Source organism: Amblyraja radiata, chromosome 13, assembly GCF_010909765.2.
Source record: "Amblyraja radiata isolate CabotCenter1 chromosome 13, sAmbRad1.1.pri, whole genome shotgun sequence".
Classification (NCBI taxonomy): Eukaryota; Metazoa; Chordata; class Chondrichthyes; order Rajiformes; family Rajidae; genus Amblyraja; species Amblyraja radiata.
In genome coordinates this window covers 35758337-35786086 of record NC_045968.1, presented here as the reverse complement: position 1 = coordinate 35786086, position 27750 = coordinate 35758337, and the positions used below count along the sequence as shown (strand labels likewise).

The window sequence follows — 27750 nt, the reverse complement described above, 5'->3', positions numbered from 1 at the left end:
TGGTGGAAGCAAATGTGATAGTGGCTTCTAGGAGGCTTTTAGACAGACATGTGGAAGTTCAGGAAATGGAGGGATATGGATCACGTGCCAGCAGGCCAGATTAGTTTAACTCGACATGTTCAACATGGATATTGTGGGCCGAAGGGCCTGTTTCTCTGTGTGTGACTAACCCGAGATGCAATGCAAGCAGGTGTGCCATGGATAGAAGACGAGTTTCAGTTTTTGAAGACTGCTCAAAGGGCAGAATTGGCAGCGGTGGCGAACAGGCAACAGGGCAAGAGCCTGGAGATGGGTGTCGACACCTGTCCATTCCCTCCACAGATGCTGCCTGACCCGCTGAGTCCCTCCAGCACTGTGTTTTGCTCAAGAGATCAGACTCATCCAATGCAAACCTTTCAGTCTGATAAACTCTTTTACTTCTTGCCTTTAAAATGGTATAAACGGGCCCAACGGGGTTTGGCAGGTCAACAGTGGTGCCCTGCAGATGACGGGAGGTCCTGTGTGATCTGTACCATCTGGCCGTCAGTCTTCTTTTCCGGACGATTCCTCTTCCGCCTCCTTTAACCACTTGATGAACCTCTGGACCTGAAGTACAGAAGGAGACGGTCAGAGACGTGATCACACAAATCCCGGGATCCGTCAATCCCCAGGACAGGTTGGGATCAACTCCATCCACGACCACAAGAAATTGCAGAGTTGTGCCCACAAACTAACATCCCTTCCATCGACTCCAACTACACTTCACCTCCCTCGGCAAGGCCACCAGGATAATCAACGACCAGTCTCACCCTGGACACTCCCTCTTCTCCCCTCTCCCATCAGGCCCCAGGTGCAGAAGTGTGAAAACGCACACCTCCAGATTCAGGGACAGTTTATTTCCAGCTGTTATCAGGCAACTGACAATCCTATCATCAACTAGAGAGCGGTCCTGAGCTACCATCTACCTCATTGGAGACATTTGGCCTCTCTTTGATCGGACTTTACTGGACTTTATTTTGCACTAAATGCTATTTCCTTTATCCTGTAACTGTACATTGTGGATAGCTTGACTGTAATCATGTCTAGTCTTTCCACTAACTGGGTAACACGCAACAAAAAGTTTTCACTGTACCTTGGCACATGTGACAATAAATTAAACTAAAGCATCTCTGGAGAATATTAATGTTCTTCTGAGATGCTGCCTGAGCCATTGATTACCCCAGCACTTTGTCTCTTTTTATCATTTCATTATTTCTAAAAAAAAATAGGTAGTGCCTGAAGAAAGGCCCCGACCCAAAATCTTGCCTATCCACGTACACACCACTGAGGATAAATGGGGATGCTGTGGATAGGGTGAGCTGTTTTAAATATCTGGGAGTCCACATCTCTGAGGATATGACATGGACATCACACGCCGCAGCACTTGTGAGTAAGGCAAGGCAGCGCCTTTACCACCTCAGGCAATTGAGGAAATTCAGAGTGTCTCCTAGGATCCTCCAGTGCTTCTACTCAGCGGCTGTGGAAAGCATCTTGTCCGGAAATATTACCATCTGGTTTGGGAATTGCTCTGCCCAGGACAAGAAGGCTCTGCAGAGAGTAGTGCGTTCGGCCGAACGCACTATGGGAACTTCACTCGCCCCCCTGCAGGAACTATACATCAGGAGGTGCAACTCCAGAGCCAATAAAATCATGGGAGACCCCTTCCACCCCTGCAACGGACTGTTCCAGCTGCTACGGTCAGGCAAACGCCTCCGTTGCCATGCTGTGAGAACGGAGAGGTTGAGAAGGAGTTTCTTCCCAGAGGCCATTCGGACTGTAAACTCCTATCTCACCAGGGACTGACTTTACTGAATGTTTTTCCTTCCGCCCACAATATTTAATATGTAAAAGAATATTGTGTGTTTATGATTGTGTTTATAGTTTGTTTGGTTGTTTGTTTGTCTTTTTGCACAAAGTCCGCGAGCATTGCCACTTTTCATTTCATTGCACATCTCGTATGTGTATGTGACGAATAAACTTGACTTGACTTCTCCTGACATGCTGCATGGCCTACAGAGTACCTTGGTACATGTGACAACAAACTAAACTAAATGTTTGCTGAGCATTACAGAAACAGCCTCCCTTGTTCCAGAGCAACTAAACCAACCCTCATGGTCACAGAATAAACATTAACTTTGCATATTATCAGTTTGGGGCTATTATCTGAGGTCACACTGTTAATCCTGGCTAAATTAGAGCTGCCAGAACATTAAAATTGAGGAAAGGCATCGGTGCTGCTAGGCCATTAGGTCAATTTAAATGTGCCTTTTGCAGAACTGGGACAAGCTGCTGAATGGAGTCAGTTTCTCTGTGGCCCAAATAAGAGTTGCAGGGAAAGAATGGGACATCTGCAGATTCTTACATTTGGGTGTAAATTGCATGAAACGGATTGGGTGAATGCAAGCCAGACATAGACATTGTAAATAATGTTGCAAAGCTTTACTTTACTAGATGTTGATTGGGTTAAGTGTTGAGCCTTGTCCGGGTTTCTTGAATATCCAGGCACATGTTGCATAATTAATCTCTGTTAACTTGCATCTAGAAACTTTGTCAGCTACATTGTTTTAGTCACGATGTTATTGGGTTAGGGAAATGTTTATCATGTTCTGTGTTAATCGATATCTGCTATTGGACTGTAAAGAGACCGTCCCCATATGGTTCGGCCCCTCAAAGTTCGGGGACCTATAAAAGGTAGCTCCCACGAGGTCCTGTGTCGATCTTCTGTAAGAACGCTTGGGACTGTGTGACCTTTTGGAGTGTCTCTGCGTGCATGAGACCAAGCAGATTCAAGGATCAAACCTGCGGTGGTTAGGTCAGTAGTGGAGAACTGTTATTGTGTTTTCCAAAATAGAGTTTAGATGCACAAGTGCTTGACTCAGTATCTTATTGACTGAAACTAGATTGGGGGGGGGAAGCTTAGAATGAGCTATTTACAACACTGAGCACATTTTCAGTCCAAGACCACAAAATTAGTTTAGTTTACTCTCAAGATACAGTGCAGAAACAGGCCCTTCGGCCCACCGAGTCTGCACCAACCAGCGATCCTCACACACTAACGTAGTCCTACTCACTAGGGACAATTTTCTTACATGTATACCAAGCCAATTAACCTACAAACCTGTACGACTTTGGAGTGTGGGAGGAAACTGGAGATCCCGGAGAAAACCCACGTGGTCACATGGAGAATGTACAAACTCCGTAAAGACAGCCCTCGTAGTCAGGATCGACCGTGGGTCTCTGGTGCTGTAAGGCAGCAAATCTACCGCCGTGCCACCAATCCGTCTATTTAAGATGGATGGGAAAGGTTTAGAGGGATCTGGACCAAATGCGGGTAGGTTGGACAAGCGTAGATGGGGCACCTAGGTCGGCATGAATGAGTTGGTCTGACGGGCCTGCTACCATGCTGTATGACTCTATGACACGAATCACAGAGGCATTGAGGGCTGGAGGCGTGGGTGCTGGAAGGTGGAATTAATATGGACAATTGCCAATGGTCAGTGCAGAAGTGGAGGATCGAATGACTGTACAACTCTGTGAGCGTACGGGTCGCCAAGATGGAGACCACGGAGTGGTGAGATATGACAAGAGTGTACTTACCCCTTGGTGCTTGCGAAGCCGCTTCGCCTTGTCTGTCGATGTGGTCTGAGAGAACCAGTGGAGGAAAGCCTCTTCTGCCAGCACTTCCAGCTGATACAGGGTCATTAGTACCTGAGCCACAAACACAATGACCTTAGACTATGTCTTCCAGCTCTCCTACAGCCTTTTCTCTGTTCTCACTCTAACTGCTCTCATTCACTCAATGACCACCTAACTTTGCTTGCAATTTATCCCCATGGTCACCCCTGGGTTTTATTGATCAGAGACAACATCATTCCCCCCACTGTCCCTGCAGCTTAATAATTCATCATCATCATCATTGTTGAAAACATTAGCGACACAGTGGTGCTGGTTTCAAACGGGAATGGTGACGGACGCACCACACCTCTGTCCTCCAGTTCCTGCGGACTTCCGCCGCTGGAAGTATAGGACTGGTGTGTGTACTTTATCATCATTCCTTACAATGCTATGTACGACAGTGATCGCAACTGCTACTGAAGTGTGGATGGCCGTTAGCTCCCTAGAAGCTCATCCGCCCTTTGACAGGTCTTGTTTTTGGTCCTGCTGGGGGTCCACAGCCCCCTCCTCATCTGGAAAACCTGGTGGGAGGGACAGTTCAGTCGCCAACTATCTGACCATGGAGCAGGTAACACGGGATTATAAGGTACCCGTGGCGAGGGTCACTCCCCCCGACCTGACCTGAGCTTAATAAGTGAAAGGGCAAACCTGGTCCATATCTAAGGCGGCAAGGTGGTGCAACTGTAGCGTTGCTGCCTTACAGTGCCAGAGACCTGGGTTTGAGCCTGACCACATGTGCTGTCTGTACAGAGATTTTACATTCTCCATGACTGTGTGGGGTTTCCCCCGGTGCTCTGGTTCCCTCCCACACTTCAAAAACATATTGGTTTGTAGGTTAATTGTCTTTGGTATGTGTAGGATAGTGCCAGTGTATAGGGATCGCTGGTTGGCGTGCTGTTTAGAGTAGACAATCAGATTGTTTGATAAGATACGATAATGCCAATTAAGAGGCTTTTAGACAGGCATAGAACATAAAGTGCTGCAGTAACTCAGCGGGTCAGGTAGCATTTCCGGAGGATATGGATAGATGATATTATGGGTCAGGGCCCATCTTCAGACTTTTAGATAGGCACATGGATATGCAGGGAATGGAGGGATATGGATCATGTGGAGGCTGAGGAGATTAGTTTATCTTGGCATCATGTTCAGCATGAGCATTCTGGGGTCAAAGGGCCTGTTCCTGTGCGTTAGATTTTAGAGATAGTGTGTGGAAACAGGCCCCTCGGCCCACGGAGTCCATGCCAACCAGCGATCATCCCATACACTAGTTCTATCATATTCTAGGGCCAATTTCACAATTTTGAGAAGTCAATTAACCTACAAACTTGTACATTTTTGGAGTGTGGGAGGAAACAGGTCACAGGGAGAACATCCAGACAGCACTCGTAGTCAGGTTCAAACCTGGGTCTCTGACACTGTAAGGCATCAATTCTACCGCTGCGCCCCTCTGCTGTTCGGTTCCATGCTTCCCACCCTGTTGCAAATTAGTTTAAACACTCCAGTATCAATATACCTTGGAGAAATAACACTAATGCGGTGTGAAAGTTGCTACCACCAGCCATGAGGGATACTAGACCCAGTATTTACGACCGGTACAACCCATGTATGAAAGGGTGGGGTCTGGAACGGTGCAGCTGAGAATGTCGGTGTTGGTGGACACAACATTGGCCTTTCAAGCACTCCCAGTTAATTTGTTTTCATGTTTACTTTTCCTGCTTTAACGACTTCCTCTCCTCCCTCCCGAGGCTGCACAGATGGCTTTACTGGGCAGCGGCTCGACACACGCCTACACATCCCGGACTCCACACCCACGCTCAATGATGCGAGGCGGCTGGGAAAGACCAGATTCCAGGCCAGGCCTTAGGAAGAGGTCACAGGAGAGGGCTGGGTGTGATGTTTTGATGTCACGTCTAGAGTCCAGTCCACCAGTGCGCTCGGTCTACTGGAGTGTTCCTGATCCAGGTAAGCCCCAGGCTCCTGTAGGACCTTCTTCTGTCGCCTTCGACCGAATCGGCCCACGAACCCGACATACCACTCCTCACCCGACCATCTTTATGTCCCGGGGGCACCACCTGCAGCCATCCTTGAAGGCGCTGGAGGCATTATCCCAGTTCACCCACCTATCGGCCAACTCCTCGCATCTGACGTCTCCAGCAGTTCCCTCCGGTACTGCCGTCCGACGAGCCTTTGGGCGTAGCACCTCGGGAAGGCCTCCACTGAGAGATATGAGCCAAAAAGGTTCACCAGAGAGCTGCCTGGATTAGACGGTATTAGCTACAAGGAAACGTTGGATACGTTTGGATTGTTTTCTCTGGAATGCCAGAGTTTGAGGGGAGACCTGACAGAAGTATATAACATTATAATAGGTATAGATAGGGTCGAGAGTTACAACTTTTTTCCCCATAGTGGATATGTCAAAGACTAGAGGGCACAGCTTTTAGGTGCGAGGGCCAAATTTTAAAGGAGAAGTGTGGGGCCGAGAGGGTGGTGGGGGCCTGGAATGCACTGCTGGGGTGGTGGCGGAGGCAGATACAATAGTGGTGTTTAAGAGGTTTTTAGATATGTACATGGATATGCAGGGGATGGAGGGATATGGATCACGTGTAGGTAGACGAGGTTAGTTTATCTTGGCATTATGTTTGGCACAGAGATTGTGGACTGAAGGACCTTTTTCTGTGCTGTACTTATCAATGTTTATTGAAACGTTAATTGTACCTCCCTCCAAAGATGCTTCTTGACAGGATGAAGTAGAGCCTGATTATGTGCAGGGGTAACTCAGTGTCAGGCAGCGTCTCTGAAGAACATGGATAGGTGATATTTCAGATCAGGACATTTCTTCAGATTTAGTGGATAAAGGCTTGAGGTAAAATGGCGTCTCCTCTAATCTATTGATATAGGACTTGCAGGTTGCTCCAATGGAGAGACAAATGAAAGCGGATCAGTTATTAGACAAAGAACAATTCTAAAGTGAGCCATACCTTGACCAGGGAAGGCCACAAGGCCTCGTGTTCGGTGAAAAACTCCTCAACAACAGCCAGGCAATTCTGATGATCGATGGCCCGCTTGATGTAATTCTTAAACACTTGTGACCACTTCTTCAAAAGCTGAAATGAGGGAAATAAACCAAAGTGACACCTGCCCTGTTTGCCTTGTGCATGCAGTCTGTAGCCTGTAGTTTAACTCTGATGATACCCAGTACACCCTCCTGAGACCTTCTGTCTGGATGGCTGGGTTTGAAAGGTAGTCTCCCGTGAATGCAAACGTTTTAAAGACATTCCGATTCAGATAAACATAATTTAACATTTCGTCACTTGATCCCAAACTAGCTGAAGTCAGTTCATAATTGATCAATTTAAAGATACTGCATGGAAACAGGCCTTTTAGCCCCCACTGAGTCCGCACTGACCATCGATCACCCATTCACACTAGTTCCATGTTATCTCATTTTTGCATCCACTCCCTACACATTTGGTGCAATTTGCGGAGGGCCAATCAACCTACAAATGTGCACTTCTTCGGGATGTGGGAGTAAACCGGAGCACCATGTGGAAGCCCACATGGTCACAGGGAGAACGTGCAAACTCCAGATAGACTGCACTGGAGGTCAAGACAAAATCTGGATTTCTGGCACTGTGAGAGTTGGTCATCAGCTGCGACACTGTGCGGCCTACAATCAGACATCTTTGTAACGATGGTCTGACATTTTGCTGGGCACCAACAAAGTTTCCCTTTCGAAAAGTCAGCAGAACGACCCGAGGAATGAAACCATCCTTAATATCTACTGGCACGCTTCAGAAACAGCCTCAAAGACATCATCTCCTACTCTACAGATAGAAAATTAAAAATCCCCCATCATATATATTGAAATCACCAAATGGGATACTGTAGATCAAACACGCCCTTTGTTGAAACAATGCAGATAGACTATAAGCCCATACCAGGAAAACAAACCTGGATATTTGACTTGAACTTTAGTATTCATGTAGTTCTACTATCATCAAACAAAGGAAATTGCAGCTAATTGAGTTTTCAGCCAGTAGGTGCTTGTCTGTATGGAGTTTAAATGTTCTCCCTGTGACCTCCATTGGTTTTCTCCGTGATCTCCAGCATCCTCCCCACTCTCCAAAAACGTCTAGGTTTGTAGGTTAATTGACTTGGTATCATTGTAAATTGTCCTTATTGTACGTAGGAAAGTGTTAGTGTGCGGGGATCGCTGGTCGGCGCGGACTTCATGGGCCGAAGGGCCTGTTTTTTGCGCAGTATCTCTAAACCAAACGAAAAATTAGCACCCTGTTATCTTATTAAAACCCTGTGCAATGAGAAGAGCTTAAGTATTTATATGGCCATTCACATGTTCTAGTTGTCAGTGCGTCTAAATCCTAGAACCGCTCGATACAACAAGGGCAAGAGAGGAGTCCCTAAGGTTAGCTTCTAGTTCAGGCAATCACATGCCTATCTTTTGGTATCGTTTTGGTATCTGCAAACCACATTTTGGTATCTGCAAATCTTATCTTTTCATCTGTTGTTCTCCAACAGACGGTACAAAACAGCAACTTTACACATTTTACAGAGTTTGGTAGTTTAGCCAGGCTGCTGCCAGTCAAGTTAAACTCAGGCACCTGGTGGTGTGATAACTGGAACCTCCCTTTGTTTCCCCCAAAGAATTATTCAGGCAGCACAGTCGTGCAACGGTAGAGTTGCTGCCGTTCAGCGCCGGAGACCTGGGTTCGATCCTGGGTTCTGTCTGTACGGACTTTGTACGTTCTCCCTGTGACCGCCTGGGATTTCTCCGGGTGCTCCAGTTTCCTCCCACATTCCAAAGATGTAGAAATTTGTAGGTTAATTGGATTCTGTAAGATTGTGAATTGTCCATAATGTGTAGGGTAGTGTTAGTGCATGGGGTGATCGCCAGTCGGCACAGTCTTGGTGGGCTGAAGGACCTATTTCCGTCCTGTATCTCCAAAGTCTAAAGTTGATATTCTTGCACCTTCCAAGAGATTTTCTATTTATAATTCAAATTTCCAAAAGCTGTGCAGATGTAAACAGCAACTTCCAATGTGTGATTATTGCTTAGGGTTTGAGAAAATTGTCTTAACTTTGAGAGCCAAGGCGTACAAGGTATTTAGATGTATATGAATAAAGAAAAAAAGACACATTAAAAAGTGGAATCAAAAAGGCAGATAGGGCGCTGGAATACAAAGCTTAATAGAATAATTTCTTCCCGAGGTCAGATCACATGTCAAGTCCAGCATTCTATTCTGGGCACTGCATGTCAGGAATCTATGTAATGCAAACAATGCACACTTAGCTAGACCCACGTAACAAAAAACGTTATGTTATCTTGCTTTTTGCATTCCCTTATGCTTCGAAGCACATTTTGATCAAGGTTCAGTGTGGTAGAGACAGAAACAAATTCTCCTCATGAGAAATTAAAGAGAAATCTTAAAACAAGAACTAGCTTCATGCGGCCTCAGAAAATCAGCAAAATTAACCAAAGACTTGTCCCACCCTAGTCATTCCTTCTTCTCCCTCCTCCTGTCCGGCAGCTTGGAAGTGCGCATCACCAGAAACAGCTTCTTCCCTACTGTTATCAGGCTTCTGAATGGTCTTTCCATAAGCTAGGGTAATGTCCGATTCACTTCTACCCCATTGTGGACATTGGATTTTGTCTCTGGAAATGATGCGCAACAATGCCGAGAACTATATTCTTCACTCTGTATCTTCCTCTTTGCTCTACCTATTGTACTAGACTTTGACGGTACATATTTACCTATATGGTTATCTGAGTTTGATTTGATTGTATTAATGTGTTGTGGTATCTGATCAGATCGCATGCAAAACCATCTGGTGGGCCAAGCAGCTGGCCTGAGTACTCACCGAGACTAGGCTGTTGCCGTAATGTGTGGAAGAGATGTCAGGTCCGTGCTGTTGCAGGGGCATTTCCAGGACCACCTTAAAGGTGAGCTGTGTCACGTCTTTCATGGTGATGTTATAGGCGTACCTGAGGAGGGAAGCGTCCATTTATGCATGGAGAGAAGCAAAAAGAAAAAGAATGGATATGAAAATAAAAGTGCTGGAAATACTTGGAATAATAAAAGTCAGAGTGCTGGAGTAATTTAGTGGGCCAGGCAACATCTCTGGAGAACGTGGGTAGATGGCGTTTCGGGTTGGAACCCTTCGTCAGACTGATTGTAGTAAAGAGAAAGCTGGAAAAGAGAGGTGGGGGTGAGTCAAAGCTGGCAAGTAATAGGGTAGATATAGGTGGGGGGGGCAAAGGCTAGCGATGAAAAGGAGACAAAAGGGCATCAGATAGAGAAGGAGGAGTGAAATGTAAAGCCAGAAGCATGGAACATCTGTGGCAGGGGAAAGGGGGGCAGGGGGTGGAAGAAGGGGGAAAGGGAGGTGGGATAGTGAGACATGGGTGCGCACTAGGGTGGGGCACAGGGAAGAGAGAAGAGGGGGTATTACCTAAAAATGGAGAAATCAATGATCATACCAAAATACTTTATTATAGTCGTGGAGTGATACAGTGTGGTAACAGGCTCTTCGGCCCAACTTGCCAACAATGTCCCAGCTACACTAGTCCCACTGGCCTGAGCTTGCTCCATATCCCTCCAAACCCGTCCTATCCATGTACCTGTCTGTTTCTTAAACGATGGGATAGTCCCAGCCTTAACTACCTCCTCTGGTAGCTTGTTCCATACACCCACCACCCTTTGTGTGAAAAAGTTACCCCTCGGATTCCTATTAAATTTTTCCCCCCTTCACCTTGAACCTACAGTATGTCCTCTGGTCCTCTATTCCCCTGCTCTGGGCAAGAGACTCTCTGCATCTACCCGATCTATTCCTCTCATGATTTTGTACACCTCTATAAGATCCCTCCTCATCCTCCTGCTCTCCATGGAATAGAGCTCACACCCTCTAGTCCTGGCACCATCCTCGTAAATCTTTTCTGAACCCTTTCAAGCTTGATAATATCTTTTCTATAACATGGTGCCCGGAACTGAACACAATATTCTAAATGCGGTCTAACCGAAGTCTTATACAACTGCAACATGACCTCCCAACTTCTATACTCAATACTGTGACTGATGAAATCCAATGTGCCAAAAGCTTTTTTGACCACCTTATCTACCTGCGACTCGACCTTCAAGGATCCATGCACCTGTACTCCTCGATCCCTCTGCTCTACAACACTACCCAGCAGCAGACCATTCAATGTGTAGGTCCTGCCCTTGTACGACGTCCAAAAATGCAACACCTCACACTTCTCTGTATTAAATTCCATCAACCATTCTTCCGCCCACCTGGCCAATCGATCCAGATCCTGCTGCAATCTTTCACAAATATCTTCATTATCTGCAAAACCACTCACATTTGTATCATCAGCATCCGTGGAGACAGGCAGTTAACCTTTCAGATTAATCATGTTTTTTTGTAATTTGAGCACAGGATGTGACATTACCGGCATGATTTGAATTCTCGTTCATCTCTGTCTCCTCCAAGCAGCTAACCAAGTGTAAACACAGTTAATTATAAAACTAACATTGAAGAGACTATTCAGCCTTTCGAGTCCAAGCTAGCTCCATGCAAGGACAAGGTTGTTTAGTCAAGTTGATCACGTTCATAGGCTTGGGAGTCAGAAACAGCCAGGCCAGATGAGGTTGACAGATTTCCCCTCCTGAACGATGTTCGCGAACCAGATGGATTTTAAGACAATTGGCAGTTTTGTGGTCACCATTAATGGCACCATGTTTTTGTTTTGCAGAATTGGTTACTTATTTGTAAGGTTCTACCGCAGATTACGAATGCCTGACTCATGGATACCATATGCTGCAAATGGTATGCTTCTGTTTGGGATAGTGATGGGATGGATGGGTGGGAGCAGGGCATGCCGCGTGCCTGCTCTCACCACCACCCCCGAGTCAGTGTGGCCGGCTGACAGTCGCTCTCCTCGCACTGCTTGTTCTCGCCTCACAGATGGTTTTGCGATAATCTCCCACACTGGTTTTGTTCATTTCTGACTTACGAACCGTTCGGGTTATGGACAGTTTTAGTGAAGTGCATCCTGTTGTAAGCGCAGTACTGCCTGTCTTTAAACTTTAGACACACAACACAGAAACGGGCCCTTCGGCCCACCGAGTTCGTGCCAACCAGCGATCATCCCATACAATATCCCATGCAGTGCGCTCCGCTTGTAGGTGATGCCGCCATGACAGAAGCCGGGTTACGGGAATGTCGCTGAAGTTTACCCATCAGTTACTACGGCTTTTTCGCGGAGTGAACCATCTTGCTCCACTCTAAGATCTTTGGTGCAGGCTTAAGGTGAGAGGGGAAAGATTTAAGAGCACCTCAGAGTAATCTGCGCCTGGTACATCCTGCCAGAGGAAGCTATAGAAGCGGATGCTTTTATGAGTTTTAACTAGGTTTTACACCGTACAACCATTAATATAAGAGTTATTTTGGGATGCTTTCAAACAAAGAAACGATCTTTAAATATACAAGGGTTCATGCCGGGAGGTCGACGGTTACTCACTTGAGAGAGTTGATCTCCAGCACAAGGTGATCACAGGAAATGTTTTCCTCCAATCCTCGCTGCAGCGTGCCGAGAACTTCATTCTGGAATACTGTAGCAGGGTAAAAATGTGGACAGATGCGACAAGTGCCGAATAATGCCTGGATAGAGTGGATGTGGAGAGGATGTTTTCACTCGTGGGAGAGTCTAGGACCAGAAGGCGCAGCCTCAGAATAAAAGGACGCACTTTTAGAAAGGAGATGAGGAGGAATTTCTTTAACCAGATGGCGGTGAATCTGTGGAATTCATTGACAGAGATAGCTGTGGAGGTCAAGTCATTGAGTATTTTTAAAGTGGAGATTGATGGGTTCTTGTGCAGGAAAGAACTGCAGATGCCGTTTTAAATCGAAGGTGGACACAAAATGCTGGAGTAACTCAGCGGGACAGGCAGCATCTCTGGAGAGAAGGAATGGGTGACGTTTCAGGTTGAGACCCTTCTTCAGACCGATGTCAGGGGAGTGGGCGATACAGAGACCGGTGGGAGCACGAGGAAGGGGGAAGGGATGAAGAGAGGGAAAGCAAGGGCTACTTGAAGTTAGAGAAGTCAATGTTCATACCGTTGGGGTGTACGCTACCCAAGCGAAATACGAGGTGCTGTTCCTCCAATTTGCAACGGGCCTCACTCTGACAATGGAGGAGGCCCAGGACAGAAAGGTCAGATTGGGAATGGAAGGGGGAGTTAAAGTGCTGAGCAACCGGGAGATCAGATAGGATGGGTTCTTGATTAGCAAGGGCATTAAAGGTTACGGAGAGACGTCAGGAGAATGGGAAAATAGATCAGTCATGATTGAATGGCAGAGTACACTCAATGGGCCAAATGGTCTAATTCTGCTCTCATGTCTCACAGGTCTTCTGTTATCATTATAGATAGTCAATAAAAACAAAACAAGCTACTGAATCAGACTGATTTAGCTTTTCTCTCCTCCTTCTGCAGCAGTCTAGACCATAGGACATAGGAATAGAACTAGGCCATTCTGGTCTATTTTTCCCTCTCAACCCCATTCAAACATCCACCCGGATAAAGTTCTGCAGATGCTGGGCGGATGGTGCTAACACTCTCCTGCCAGTGTTCCCCTGTCCTTCACTCAGGCTAACGATGGAATCCGGACAACAGTGTCACAGCGTGGAAACACGCCCTTCAGCCCAACTTGCCCACGCCGACCAACATGCCCCATCTACACTGGTCCTACCTTCCTGCTTTAGGCCCACATACAGTGCATTCAGAAAGTATTCAGACCCCTTCACTTATTCCATATTTTGTTACATTACAGCCTTATTCTAAAATGGATTAAATTCTTCTTTTTTTTTGATCATCAATCGAAACAATACCTCATAATAAAAAAGCGAAAACATGTGTTTAGAATTTTTTGCAAAGTAATTAGCAAGATTAAAAAGATATAACTGAAATATCACATTTACATAAAAATTCAGACTCTTTACTCTTTACTTGTTGAGGCACCTTTGGCAATTATTACAGCCTCAAGTATTCTTGGGTGTATCGCTACTAGCTTGGCACACCTATATTTGGGTAATTTCTTCCATTCTTCTCTGCAGATCCTGTCAGATTGGATGGGGAGCGTCGATGCACAGCTATTTTCAGGTCCCTCCAGAGATGTTCAATTGGGTTCAAGTCCGGGCTCTGGCTGGGCCACTCAAGGATATTCAGACTTGTCACAAAGCCACTCCTGCGTTGTCTTGGCTGTGTGCTTAGGGTCGTTGTCCTATTGGAAGGTGAACCTCTGCCCCAGTCTGAGGTCCAGAACGCTCTGGAGCGGGTTTTCATCAAGGATCTCTCTGTACTTTGCTCCACTCATCTTTCCCTCAATCCTGATTAGTCCCCACAGCATGATGCTGCCACCACCATACTTCACCGTAGGTATGATATTGGCCAGGTGATGAGCGGTGCCTGGTTTCCTCCAGACATGACTCTCGGCATTCAGGCCAAAGAGTTCAATCTTGGTTTCATCAGACCAGAGAATCTTGTTTCTCATGGTCTGAGCGTCTTTTAGATGCCTTTTGGCAAACTCCAAGCGGGCTGTCATGTGTCTTTTACTGAGGAGTGGCTTCCGTCTGGCCACTCTATCATAAAGGCCTGATTGGTGGAGTGCTGCAGATATAGTTGTCCTTCTGGAAAGTTCTACCATCTCTACAGAGGAACTCTGGAGCTTCTTGGTCACCTCCGTGACCAAGGCCCATCTCCCCCGATTGCTCAGTTTGGCCGGGCGGCCAACTCTATGAAGAGTCCTGGTAGTTCCAAAGTTCTTCCATTTAAGAATGACTGAGGCCACTGTGCTCTTCGGGACCTGCAATGCTGCAGAAATTGATTTATACCCTTCCCCAGATCTGTGTCTCAACAATCCTGTCTTGGAGGTCTATGGACAATTCCTTCGTCTTCATGGCTTGGTTTTTGCTCTGACATGCACTGTCAACTGTGGGACCTTCTAAAGACAGGTGTGTGCTTTTCCAAATCATGTCCCATCAATTACATTTACCACTGGTGGACTCCAATCAAGTTGTCGAAACATCTTAAGGATAATCAATGGAAACAGGATGAACCAAAGCTCAATTTTGAGAGTCACAGCAAAGGGTCTGAATGTAAAGGTGATATTTAGGTTATTTACTTTTAATTACTTTGCAAAATTTTTCGCTTCTTCATCCTGGGGTATTGTGTGTAGATTGATGATCTACATGCCTGCAAGGAATTAAGTCCTATAGCCTGCTCAACTTCTCCCAAAAGCTCAGGCCCTCTTGTGATTAGTCAGATAGGATCTAACCTGTCTGTGGTATGATGAAAACCAAAGCCAAATCCCATGTTGACACCAGTGTGGGGTTAGCTTAGTGACCTCACCTTTTGCATCATCCAGTTGGGGAGAGATGCTTCTGTTCTCTTCCTCTTGTGAGCAAAGACTCATTTCGCTTTCACTCTCGCTCCTTGACTGAGGCTTCAGAGACAGACCTGCACGGGGATTGAAAAGATGTAATGAGGTGGCAGGAAATTGGGTGCGCAAAACTCGCACAAAGCTAAAACAGTGCACAGTAATCTGCCTGAAAGAAAGGGGCACCAAGCAGCAAGCAAGGGACAGTCAGGACCAACAAAGCCCCAGCATGGTTCAGGAGAGGCCAGAGTTTATGGGGGGGGGGAAAGGAGAATAGGGTCCAACTTGCCCATGCCGACCAACATGTCCCATCTGCATGAGTCCAACATGGTTCCATCTGCCTGCATTTGGCCCCTCTAAACCTATCCTATCCATGTACCTGTTCAAATGTTTTTCTTAAATACTATGATTGTGGAGTTCCAGTTATGTTGAAAACACATCTAACTGGAGGATGTGGAGGTTAGCTAATCAATGCAGATGTCTGACAAAATTCTCAACAGCCTCACAAATACTATCTCAAGTACAGAGGATGTCATTTCCAGACGCTGTCGGAGCAACAGCAAATCTATCCTTCTGCTGTATCTCTAGCACTTAAATATCATCCCTCTACTGTTTAAATGATGTAATTCACTCAGCTTCAATAATAAAATCTACTGTGCTGTTGTTGCAAGTACGAATTTCATTGCTCCAATCTGAGACAGTTACACAGTGTGGAAACAGGCCCTTGAGCCCATCACCCACACCGACCAACATGTCCCATCTGCACGAGTCCCAACTGCCTGCATTTGGCCCATTTTCTTCTAATCTCTTCCTATTCATGACATATGACAATAAAACATTCTTAAAACGACTCTTAAGATAGCCAAGAGTCATATAGTTTAGAAACAGGCCCATCAGTTCGTCGAATTTGATCCAACCGTCAATGCCTATTTACTCTAATCCTACATAAATCCCATCTTTTAATCTTCCCTTATTCCCCATCAATGCCGCAAATATTTTTGTTGTGTGCTTGCAAATGTTATACTATACTAACTTCCTGAAATAAAATCTCTTCCTGAAGCTTATGTTCTATTCATAAATTCATATCTTCCCTTGCTGCTGATTTCATTGACTAGTGAAAATAATCTCTCATTATTTACTCTCGTAAATCCTTTGATAATTTTAAATCGTTTAATAGTCTCTGCTCGAGTGAACACAGTACAAGCTTTTCCAGTTTCTCGTTATAACTCCATAATCCTCTTAACCCTAAAGACATCACAGTGAAGTGAGGACATTGGACACAGCCATGGGTTAGAGTAAGTTTTTTTTCTTTCATTTTGTTTCAAGATCATAAACTCATGAGACACAAGAGCAGAATTAGGCCATTCAGCCCATCAAGTCTGCTCTGCCATTCGATCAAGGCGGATCTATTTTTTCCATCTGTAGCACCTCTGGTGGATAGAGATAGGTGACGTTTCGAGTTGGGACCCTTCTTCAGTCTCTACAATTTTATGTAACACCATCCCTTATCATCCCTTCTTTTCCCTACGCACATCCATTTCTCCCATTATCTCCCCCGTCTCCTTCCACTGATATCGCTCCCTGTCTTCACATTGTAATCTTCATCTAACACACTTGTCTCCTTTTTATCTCTGGCTGTTATCCACCCATCTGCCCATCATCACCCCCCCCTTGCCATTATCCACCAGTCACTTGCAAGGCTTGAGCCTTCTCCACCTCTCTTTTCCAGCTTTCTCCCTCCTATTACAATCAGTCTGAAGAAGGGTCCAAACCCGAAATGTCGCCTATCCATGTCCTCCATAGATGCTGCCTGACCGTCAGACCCATAAGCTGGAGTACTGTCCGATTCACCTCTACCCTATTGAAGCCTATGATTTTGGAACTGGTGCACTAAAATACTGAGAACTATGTATCTCCCCCTTTTGCCCCACCTTTTGTACTTGAGTTTGAGTTGAATGAATTTAGGCAGAGTGTTATCAGATTGGATAGCATGCAAAACAAAGTTGTTCACTGTACCTCAGTTCACGTGACAATAATAAACCTCAACCAGAGTTACTCCAGCACTTTGTGATCTCCGGATTTATTGACCTGCAAACTCTGACGCTGTGCACGAGACTCCTTACCCCACATGTCATGTGTTATATCGTCCTCTTCATCCTCTTGCATAGCTCGGCCTTTCCATATATATCCCACGCCTTCCGAACCCACCTCTGTCGGATTGTAGCCTGTGTAACAAAGGCAGTTAGTCCCATCCGATTTATTGTGACACCCTTACAGCAGGCATTTAACGCAACTTAGGGTGGCGCAGTAGCTCAGCGGTAAAGTTGCTGCCTTACAATGTCAGACACCCGGGTTCAATCCAACCTATGGGTGCCGCCTGTACGGAGTTTGCACTTTCTCCCTATGACCTCGTGGGTTTCTCCGGGTGCTCTGGTTTCCTCCCACATCCCAAAGACATTCAGGTTTGTTGGTTAATTGACTTCAGTAAAATTGTAAATTGTCCCTCGTGTGTTGGGTAGTATTGGTGTAAGGGGTGATCTGGTCAGCGTGGACTTAAGAGTTGAGGGGGAAAAAAAAGATGAGCAATAATTGAATAACAGAGTAGACTCAATGAGCTGAATGGTCTAATTATGCTCCTATATCTTATATTGTTCCTTCAGGAATAAAATGGAGACACGTGAGATTTCCATCAGCAGTTTACTTTTTGCTCCAGATTCCAGACCCTGAAATCTTAGTTTAGAGTTTTTGTTCAGAGACGCAGCATGGATACAGACCCTTCAGCCCACCGAGTCCAGCCGACCATCGGTCACCCGTTCACACTAGTTATTCACTATCCCACTTTCTCATCCACTCCCTACACACTCGGGGCACTTGTGTACTGCCAAGGTGAAGCCTGATGCACCCACGTACATGTAACAATAACGTTTCACTGAATCATTGAAACAGGAGCACTTGGAGGAGACCTACGCAGTCCCGCAAAAACATGCAAACTCCAGCACAATAGGTCGGGATTTAATCCAGGTCCCTGGAGCTGTGAAGCAGCAAACTGCACCATTGTACCGTCCTTGTGCATCTCCAGCTCAGTATTTCTGGCTGGGGCTTTCTAATACGGGATAAAGTAAGTCCTGTACATCCATAACCTGAACACAGGGCTGGGAGTATTATCAGGAAAAACAGGACTTGGGAAAATACCATCTGAAGAAATAAACTTCAAAAACAAAGCTTGTCAACTTTGGTTTTCATTTTACATCCAGTATCTGTTTTCCTCCAATTGGACATATTTACTTATAGGTGTCAAAAATCTCACCGTTTCCCAGCTATTCATTAATCTTCTGACCAGTCATTAGCACTTCCATATCCTCCCACTCACACGCTTATTTTCCACAACATTCCCGCTCCGTTTCACTTAGCTTGTTCCCCACCTGAAAACAAACTCAACTAATACACTAATGCCAGCAGTTGTCTGTCTTTTCACCGTTTTATTTTTATTTTTAGTTAGTTAAAGTGTTTTGTTTGGAGGTCTTGACTTTTTGTGTGTGTGGGGGGGGGGGGCGGGAGGGGGAGGGGAAAACGGCCTTTCAGGGTCCCTACCTGGTCGGAGAGGCAGCTTTTCTCCGGGCTGCAGCTTCGACCCGTCCTCGCGGCCTAGCAGCGGGCTTGGAGCGACGTTTCCTGTCGGGGACCGCCCAGAACTCGGCTTCGGCGGCGGCACAGCGCTGGAGCGCTATCGCGGAGCGGGCGATGCCTTGCCCGGGTCTCCGTGCTGGAGCTCCGGTGAGCTGAGACCGGCGAAAAAACATCGCGGAGCTGCGGGTCTGTGGAGCGACCAGCTGCGGCGCTGAACTGTACATCGGGAGCCTGGGATCTCTAGATGAGATTGCCAGTTGTGGAGCTCGAACCGGCGCGGCCTTGTCGGCTTCGGAAGCCGCGGCCTCCAGTGCGGAAGCGGCCGTTCCAGGGATCCCAAGCCGCTGAGAGGACTCTCCCGACGCCAGACTAACATCACCCGGTGAGAACGGCCTGGAACATCGGGCCTCCGTAGAGGCAACTGTGGAGGCCTCAATGGGCCCGACTATGGGTGAACTGGGGTTGGGACTGGAATCTGTGCCTTCCCTCATAATGGGAACCATTGTGGGGGGATGTTTTTATGTTTAAATGTCTTTATTACTGTTATGTCTGTATTCTTTCTTTATGTGCTGCATGGCAAGAAGCATTTCACTACACCTAGGTGTATGTGACAATAAAATAACCATTGAACCATTGAACACGACACGGCCACAAAATGCTGGAGTAACTCAACGGGTCTGGTGGCATCTCTAGAGAAAATGGGCAACGTTTCGGGTCGGGACCCTTTTTCATACTTGAAGAATCAGACTCTGAAGAAGGGTCCCGACCCAAAACGTCCTACCCATCCATTTTTTCCAGGTATGCTGCCTGACCTGTTACTCCAGCACTTTGTGTCTATCTTCGGTATAAACCAGCGTCTGCAGTTCATTTTTATTCTACCTAATACAAATCTGCTTGGAGCCATTAGCACTCACCTTTCACCTTGGCTTTCAACGGTTCATGGTTCACATCTGCATCGTCACTGAACTCGTCGTCATCTTCCTCTTCATCTGGCAAGTGCATCGAGACCACACTGCCTTCAGGAAGGGATAAATTAGGCCCTACGGTCACCTTAAAGGAAGAGATTGCATCGGCTATTGATCAATCACCGAAGTTTCCTTGATGCATGGTGGAGATTGGCGGCAAGATGTTTAGTTTATTATTGTACAAAAGTGAAAAGCTTTTTGTTGCTGCAATGCAGTCAGCGGAAAGACTATACATTATTATCATCAATCCATTCACTGTGACCAGATACAGGATAAAGAAAAATAACATTTTAGTGCAAGATAAAGTCCGAGGGTCTCCAATGAGTTAGATGGGAGGTCAGGACCTCTCTCAAGCTGGTGAGAGGACAGCTCAGTTGCCTGATAACAGCTGGGCAGAAACTTTCCCTGAATCTGGAGGTGTGCGTTTCCAAACATCTGTACCCCTTTCTTGTCTGATGGGAAAGGGAGAAGAAGCAGTGACCGGGGCGAGACTGGTCCTTAGTTACGCTGGGGACGTTGCCGTGAGGCAGCGTGAAGTGTAAACAGAGTCAATGGAAGGAAGGTGGGATGGTCTGGGTTATGTCCACAACTCCCTGTAATTTCTTGCGGTCCAGGATAGAGCTGTTCCTAAACCATGCTGTGGTGCATTCCGATAAAATGCTTTCTATGGCGCATCTCCAGAGGTCGGTGGGGACATGCTGAACCTCCTAAGCCTTCTAAGGAAATAGAAGCGATGGTGTTATTTCTTGGCCAGTGCTTGGGAACTGTTTGGTGAAAACACAAGGATAACCTCATCCCTTTTCCTCAAGCAATCACTTCAGCAGGGAACTTGATGGAAGTTTTTTTGACTGTCCCTTCATAAAAGGTGTGAATGGAGAAAACTTTAGACATGTTTTTCCATACACAGAAGGTGCTGGCAATGTGGAATGAGCTGTCAGAAGGAGTGGCAGTGGTCAGTGCTATTACTTTCCTCTACCATAGGAAGGCACCTTAGTTGACATAGGCAAGTTGGGCCAAAGGTCCCATTTCCATGCTGTACAACTCTAAATGAAGCTCCTTTAACAGTCAGTTGTACTCACATTAAATGCTAAAACACAGTGTGGATTGAGTTTGACTCCGGGCTTAACTTCCACGTTGCTGCACACAACGGATCGGCAGATCTCCACTCCAACCCCGACAGTGACGTCATTCCAGATATGGGCTTGGTCAAGTTTCACTTTATCTCCTATGAAGTGCAAAAGCAAATGCTGTTCATTTGCACCCAAGTCCATGCATTTTCTTTGTCCCCATTTCCCTCCTACTCCCAACCTCTGAAATAGTCCGGTAGCTCAACTCGGCAGACCTGACCCAAAACATTAACAGGTATTATGTCCACAGATGACTCAAAGGTCTGAGCTATAGGGAGATGTTGAGTGGGGTGGCACTCTATTCCCTGGAGCGCAGTAGGTTGAGGGGTGATCTTATAGAAGTGTATAAAATCATGAGAGGAATAGATTGGGGAGACGAACAGAGTCTTTTGCCCAGGGTAGGGCAATCGAGAATCGGAGGGCACAGGTTTAAGGTGAAGGGAGGAAAGATTTATAGGAACTTGGACAGTGACTTTTTCACACAAAGGGTGGTGGATGCATGGAACGAGCTGCCGGAGGAGGTAGTTGAGGCAGAGACTGTTGCAACGTTTAAGAAGCAATTAGACAGGTACATGGATAGGATAGGTTTGGGATATGGTCCAAATGCGGGTAAGTGGGATTAGTGTAGATGAGACATATTATGTCAGTGTGGGCAAGTTGGGCTAAAGGCCGTGTGACTCTGTGCCCTGTTTCCAGCATTTCTCTGTTTTTATTTAAAATTGCCCTATATTTGGCTCCCTGCCAGTAGTTTGGACAAGAGTCTGCTCCTGACGAGTGCCAGACCAGCGGGAGTGAGTGCAATGAGGGCAAGGGTTCATGCCCGCGACGGATCCAGAACTGCAACCTGTCACTGCAGAAGGTGCGACTGGCTATATAGAGTACAGCAGACGCTTTGCTCTTTGGCCAGGGCCCTCAGGAGGTCTCAAAGCATTTCACAGCCAATTAACAATTAAGTCACCATTGCTACTCAAGGAAAGATTATTCCATACATGCGCATTCTCATTCTTGAAAGTTCTCATTCATTGCAACGTGACATTCTGGTTTTAATAAAAATAGAGGTTAGAACATACAACAGGAACAGGCCCTTTGGCCCACGGTGTCTGTACCAAATATGATGACAAGACCAACTCTCATCTGCCTGCACATAATCCATATCCATTCTCTGAATACCCATGGGTCTATCCAAAGGCCTCTTAAAAGCCACTATTGCATCTGCCTGCACCACCATCATCAGCAGTACATTCCAGGCACTCACCACCCTCTGCGTTAAAAAAAAACCTGTCCCACACATCTTTAAACGTTGTCGCTCTCACCTTAAAGCTATGCCTTCTAGGATTTGATTATTACATTCTGGGAAAAAGGTTTGGACTGTTTACCCTATCTATACCTCTCAGAATTGTATATACTTCTATCAGGTCTCCCCTCAATGGCTGGTGTTCTAGAAAGAACAATGCAAGTCTACCCAACCTCTCCCTGTAGTTAATACCCTCCCCTACTCCAAAGAAGTCCAGGTTTGTAGATTAATTGGCTTCAGTAAAATTATAAATTGTCCTCAGTATGTAGGAGAGTGCTAGTGTACACGGTTGGTGTGGACTCAGTGGGCCGAAGGGCCTGTTTCTGCACTGTATTTCTGAAGTCATGGTCATGGTGGCGCAGCGGTAGTCGCTGCTTTACAGCGAATGCTGCGCCGGAGACCCGGGTTCGATCCCGACTACGGGTGCTGTCTGTACGGAGTTTGTACGTTCTCCCCGTGACCTGCGTGGGTTTTCTATGAGATCTTCAGTTTCCCCCTAACACTCCAAAGATGTAAAGGTATGTAGGTTAATTGGCTTGGTAAATGTAAAAATTGTTCCTAGTGGGTATAGGATAGTGTTCATGTGCGGGGATCGCTGGTCGGCATGCACCCGGTGGGCCGAAGGGCCTGTTTCCGTGGTGTATCTCTAAACTAAGTCTGAAAGTAAATCTCAAATTGTGAAATGCAGAGTGACCTACCTATGAAACAGTTGTGGCCAATGGTGGTGTTTGAGATGAAGCAGTTCTTTCCTATGATGGTGCCTCTGCCAATGACAACGTTTTCTTCCAGTACGCTGCCCTGACCCAGGCTGACCTCAGATCCCCGGTACACGTTGTGCCGCAGGTGGACGCAGAAACCCTTGTCGTCATCCGGGAAGTTCATCTCCGGCGTCAGGGGGTACACCCAGCGGCGGACCACATCTGAGCACACCGCCTCGTACGTGAGGAGATTGGTGACCCTTGCGCCATATTCGTCCGTTGCCACGTGCATGTGAATCTGATTGCCCAGTATCTAAAATACAGAGACACGTGAAACTGCAGATGCTGGGATCTGGAGCAAAACTCTGTGTTGAAGTAACTCAGCAGGTTAGGCAACATCTGTGGAGGGAATGGTTAGGCAACATTTCGACCCAAAATGTCTGAAGGGTTTCGACCTGAAATGTTCCCTGTCCATTCCTTCCTCGAATGCTGCCTGACTTGTGGGTTACTTCAGCACTTTCTACTTTGATGTAAAATACAGGGCTTGTCAATGTCTTCCAGCTTACAGAAAATGACACAAAGTGCAGGAGTCAGGCTGCTCATCGGGAGAATTTGAGAATATAGGTGACGTTTCTGGTCAGGACCTTTCTTCAGACTGATTGTAGGGGGGGTGGCGGGGGGGGGGGAAGAAAGCTGGAAGAGAGGGGATTGCAGGACAAAGCCTGGCAGGTAATTAGGTGAGGAGGGTATTTTGATAGGCAGATGGTAGGACAAAGGAAAGAGGTGAACGGACAGAAGATGTGAGACAAAAAGGATTGAAATGTTACGAATGATTAAGCCAGAGGAAGGAATATAGGTGGAACGGGAGAAATAGGGGCAAAACCAGTGGGGCATAGGGGAGGGGGTGGAGGCGTGTGTTGATGGAGAGGGGAAGGGTTATATAGTTACCTATAGTTACCTAAAATTGGAGAATTCACTATTCATGTTGTTGGGTTGTATGCGACCCAAAAATCAGATCAGACAAAAGCAATGATTAACAGATAGATAACTTATTCATTCATTCATAGACGCAGAGCCTACTTTCATCTACATGTGTGGCAATAGGTGAAGCAGCCATTGAGTGTCATGATCACATCCTGGCCAGGCGTGGAATTAAATTCAATACCTCTAACTATTTGGAGGGATACCATCAGGAACAAAAAGTTGATGAACAGAAAATTAGATATTTTCTAACATGGTGAGCTGTTGGAATGCAAAGGCGAGGACGGCACAATGGCGCAGTGGTAGAGTTGCTACCTTACAACACCAGAGACCCAGGTTTAATCCTGACCACGGGTGCTGTCTGTACGGAGTTTATACGTTCTCCATTTGACCGCGTGGGTTTTCTCCAGGTGCACTGGTTTCCTCTCACATTCGAAAGACATAGTGTTGTAGACTAATTGATTGTAAATTGTCCCTAGTGTGTGGGATAGTGCTAGTGTATGGGTAATCGCTGGTGGGCGCAGACTCGGTCGGCCGAAGGGCCTGTTTCCACGCTGCATCTCTAAAGTAGTTAGACCAAAGAGAACAAAGAAGCTTCAGATACTTGAAGTGTAAACATTTGCCTGGGCTGTGGTGGGGGGGGGGGGGGGGGGGGGGGGGGGGGGGGGGGGGGGAAGGAGCCCTGGATATATTCAAGTGCTCTCACTAAAAGCAAACATGGACACTATGAGATGATAAAACTCAGTGATGCGGGCTTCCATGATATGTAACGGCGTGAACAATAATGACCTGAGCCAGGCATGCTTGGAGAAAGATCACAGCCTGAATTGGCATCTGTACATTCCCTCCACAGGTGCCTGACCTGCCGAGTTCGCCCAGCACTTTGCGTCCTGCTGATGCCAGTAAATCAATTGACAACAACACCCCTGCCACTCACAGCCAGGTAACCTGTGTTGACAGAGAGCTCTCCCACAAAAGTTGCTGCATTGAAGGAGACAAGGGAGGCAAAAGAACCACAAAGGTTCAGGCCAGGTGTCTAAAACTACTGTCCACCGAAGGGGCGGAGGTACTGGAGTTGGGTTCCCACACAGGGTTATAGAAAACGAAAAGCTGAAAACCCACCTCTTCGTTTACAAGGATTCCCCGCACAAAGTCATCCCTGGTTTGGTAATCGAAGTTATCCGTGAACAGTTCTGCTACCTGGAAATTACAGAAAACGGAGCTGTAAATCCATGCAAGAGTAAGAAAACTGGTCAGGTTAACCATCCAAACACAGACTAGTTTGGAAGAGTCGAGTTGAAACGTAAAATTATATTTCCCTTTCCTGACAAGGACAAACCAACTGAGGAGTTCCAATATACCAATGATCAGATAACCAATAAACTGCGGATACGGGAATCTTGTGGAACTCACAAAGTGCTGGAATAACTTAGCAGGTCAGGCAGCATCTCTGGAGTCTGAAGAAGTGTTCCGGTCCAAAATGCCACATATCCATGTACTACTCCACAGATGCTGCCTGGCTTGTTGAGTTACTCTAGCATTTTGTGTTTTATTCCAATGATCAGATTTGCCTGCATTTTCTTTATTGTCTGTATTTTCTCATTCAGGTTCTCAATTACAATACCACCATTACATGAAAATTTAAAAAAAATGTTCAGTTTCGTTTAGAGATGCAGCATGGAACCAGGCCCTTCAGCCCACGCCGACCATCGATCACCCATAAACACTAGATTTATGTTATCCCACTTTCTCATCCACTCCCTCCACACTAGGTGCAATTTACAGAGGGCCAATTGACCTACAAATCTGCACGTCTTTAGGATGTGGGAAGAAACCGAAGCATCCGGAGAGAACCCACGTGGTCACAGGGAGAACGTGCAAACTACACACACTCAGACAGCACCAGGGTCAAGATCGAGCCCGGGTCTCTGACGCTGTGAAGCAGCGGCTCTACATGCTATGCCACTGTGCCACCTACTGCAGATGCTGGAAGTCTGAAAGAAAAACAGAAATTGGTGGAAAAGATTTAGCAGGTTAGGACACATTTGCAGAAAGAGAAACAATTAGCTTTTCAAGTTGAAAGCAAACATTCTCTTTCCACAGATGCTGCCTGACCTGCAGAGTATTTCCAGTAATTTATTTGTCATCCTGAATACATATATCCTAAGCCTTCAATTTAATTAGTCATAATTCCAGGATGTGGTGCTAGAGAACATCTTCCTCTTGTGAAATAATCTTACTGACGTGCTGGGAACAGGTGCTGGTATGTCAAAATCAAGCAGATTGTGTCAAATTTCAATCTTATGGGGTGGCACAGTGGTGCAGGTTCAGTCAGGTCGGGGGGACCCCTCCACCACGAGTACCATGTAATCCCGTGCTACCTGCTCCATGGTCGGATAGTCGGCGACTAAACCGTCTCCCCCACCTGGTTTACCAGGTGAGGAGGGAGCTGTGGACCCCTAGCAGGACCAAAACCAAGACCTGTCAAAGGGCGGATGAGCACATAGCGAGCCAACGGCCATCCACACTTCAGTGGATGTTGCCATCACTGTCATATATAGCATTGTAAGGTATGCCTGTCGGAAACCAGCACCACTGCATCGCTAATGTTTTCAACGATTTAATAATCTATAACTAACTAAAACTCTGATCTTGTTATCTTCCGGTTTGCGGAGTCTTTCTATTTGTGCAAAAACGGTTCGCGATAGCGCTACGATTTTTGCCAGTTCACTCACCGTTCTCCTGTGCTGCGAGTTCACCAAGTTTCATACCGATCGGTTGAATGTTGTAAAAGTTATCGAGGTTTAAAAATCTTTAAAAACCAGCGTGCGCAGACGATCTCTTCTCCTGCCAGTCAGCGCTGCACTTCCCTGGACGGTCCGCCCCTCCTTCCCCATTGCGTCTTTACTGGAGCTGGGGATGGCCGGCGGAGGTTTCCAACCGGACACCATTTTCAGAGGGAGCCAAATGACCCCAAGCAGCCCAGCCCCGCCCCAAGTTGGAGACCCAGCCCGGAGTCGGAAATGTCACCAAATGGAAAGCAGAGACTCTCATCCCGGCGGAGGAGAACGACCAGTGATTGCTGTGAGTCCCCCATCGCACAGCCAATTCCAGCCACTACCCCTCTGGTCCCCAACACACCCTACAAGCCCTCCTGCCCACACCCCCCCCCCCCCGCCCACACAACTCCCCCCCCCACACCCTTTTCTCCTGCAACCCCCCCACTGGCACACCCCCCCACCACAAACCCCCCCACCACAAACACCCCCCTCCCACATCCCTCCTCCCCCCCCACATCCACACCAACCCCCTCCCCCGTAGTCGGTACATATGATTACACACTCTTGACTGTAAATACTAGTGTATTTACTTTCAGTACCAATTAGCTAATAATGCACAATATGAGCTTCATTGGAAGCACAGTAGTGACACTGAATGTCACCAGATCTTCCTCTTGTGACATTGTTTTACTGACCTGTGGGGAACAGATGCTGATGTGACAGTCAAGCAGATCGTGTCGAATCTCAATCTCGTCGTTGCTTCCGTTGAACACGTGCTGGGGGAAAACAATGAGGAGCATTTAGGAAAATGTTATTACATTAAAAGCCATAGAGAGTTGCTGGTTCAGCTGCCTCATTAGTGGATGAATCAGACCACTGGGAAGGTCAGCAGCCAAAGATGAAAAGAATTGAAACCTACAGCACAGGAACAGGCCCTTCGGTCAACAATGTCCATGCCAAAGAGATTGCAAGTGGTCAGAGCTGCAGAAGTGCAGAGATCTCAGGAGGTCTTAGGGCAGCATGGTGGTGCAGTGGTAGAGTTGCTGCCTTGCGCCATAGACCCCAGTTCTATCCTGACTATGGGTGCTATCTGTAGAGATTGTACGTTTTCTCCGTGACCATGCGGGTTTTCTC

At 46.7% G+C, this 27750-nt stretch overlaps 1 protein-coding gene across 1 annotated transcript in view; it reads right to left on the bottom strand.

Annotated features, from left to right (window-relative positions):
• Nucleotides 1–393: 393 nt before the first annotated feature.
• eif2b5 (eukaryotic translation initiation factor 2B subunit epsilon) overlaps nucleotides 394–27750 on the bottom strand; it is a 35950-nt gene continuing 8593 nt past the window's right edge. Inside the window, exons 5-16 of the mRNA XM_033031761.1 lie at nucleotides 27312–27392; nucleotides 24959–25036; nucleotides 22856–23168; nucleotides 20816–20961; nucleotides 19686–19821; nucleotides 17268–17369; nucleotides 15117–15224; nucleotides 12230–12320; nucleotides 9571–9694; nucleotides 6672–6797; nucleotides 3616–3726; nucleotides 394–585 (exon numbers count right to left, since the gene is read on the bottom strand). Of these exons, the coding sequence (XP_032887652.1) occupies nucleotides 523–585; nucleotides 3616–3726; nucleotides 6672–6797; nucleotides 9571–9694; nucleotides 12230–12320; nucleotides 15117–15224; nucleotides 17268–17369; nucleotides 19686–19821; nucleotides 20816–20961; nucleotides 22856–23168; nucleotides 24959–25036; nucleotides 27312–27392 (1479 nt within the window). The 3' untranslated portion in view covers nucleotides 394–522. The remainder of the gene's footprint in view (nucleotides 586–3615; nucleotides 3727–6671; nucleotides 6798–9570; nucleotides 9695–12229; nucleotides 12321–15116; nucleotides 15225–17267; nucleotides 17370–19685; nucleotides 19822–20815; nucleotides 20962–22855; nucleotides 23169–24958; nucleotides 25037–27311; nucleotides 27393–27750) is intronic.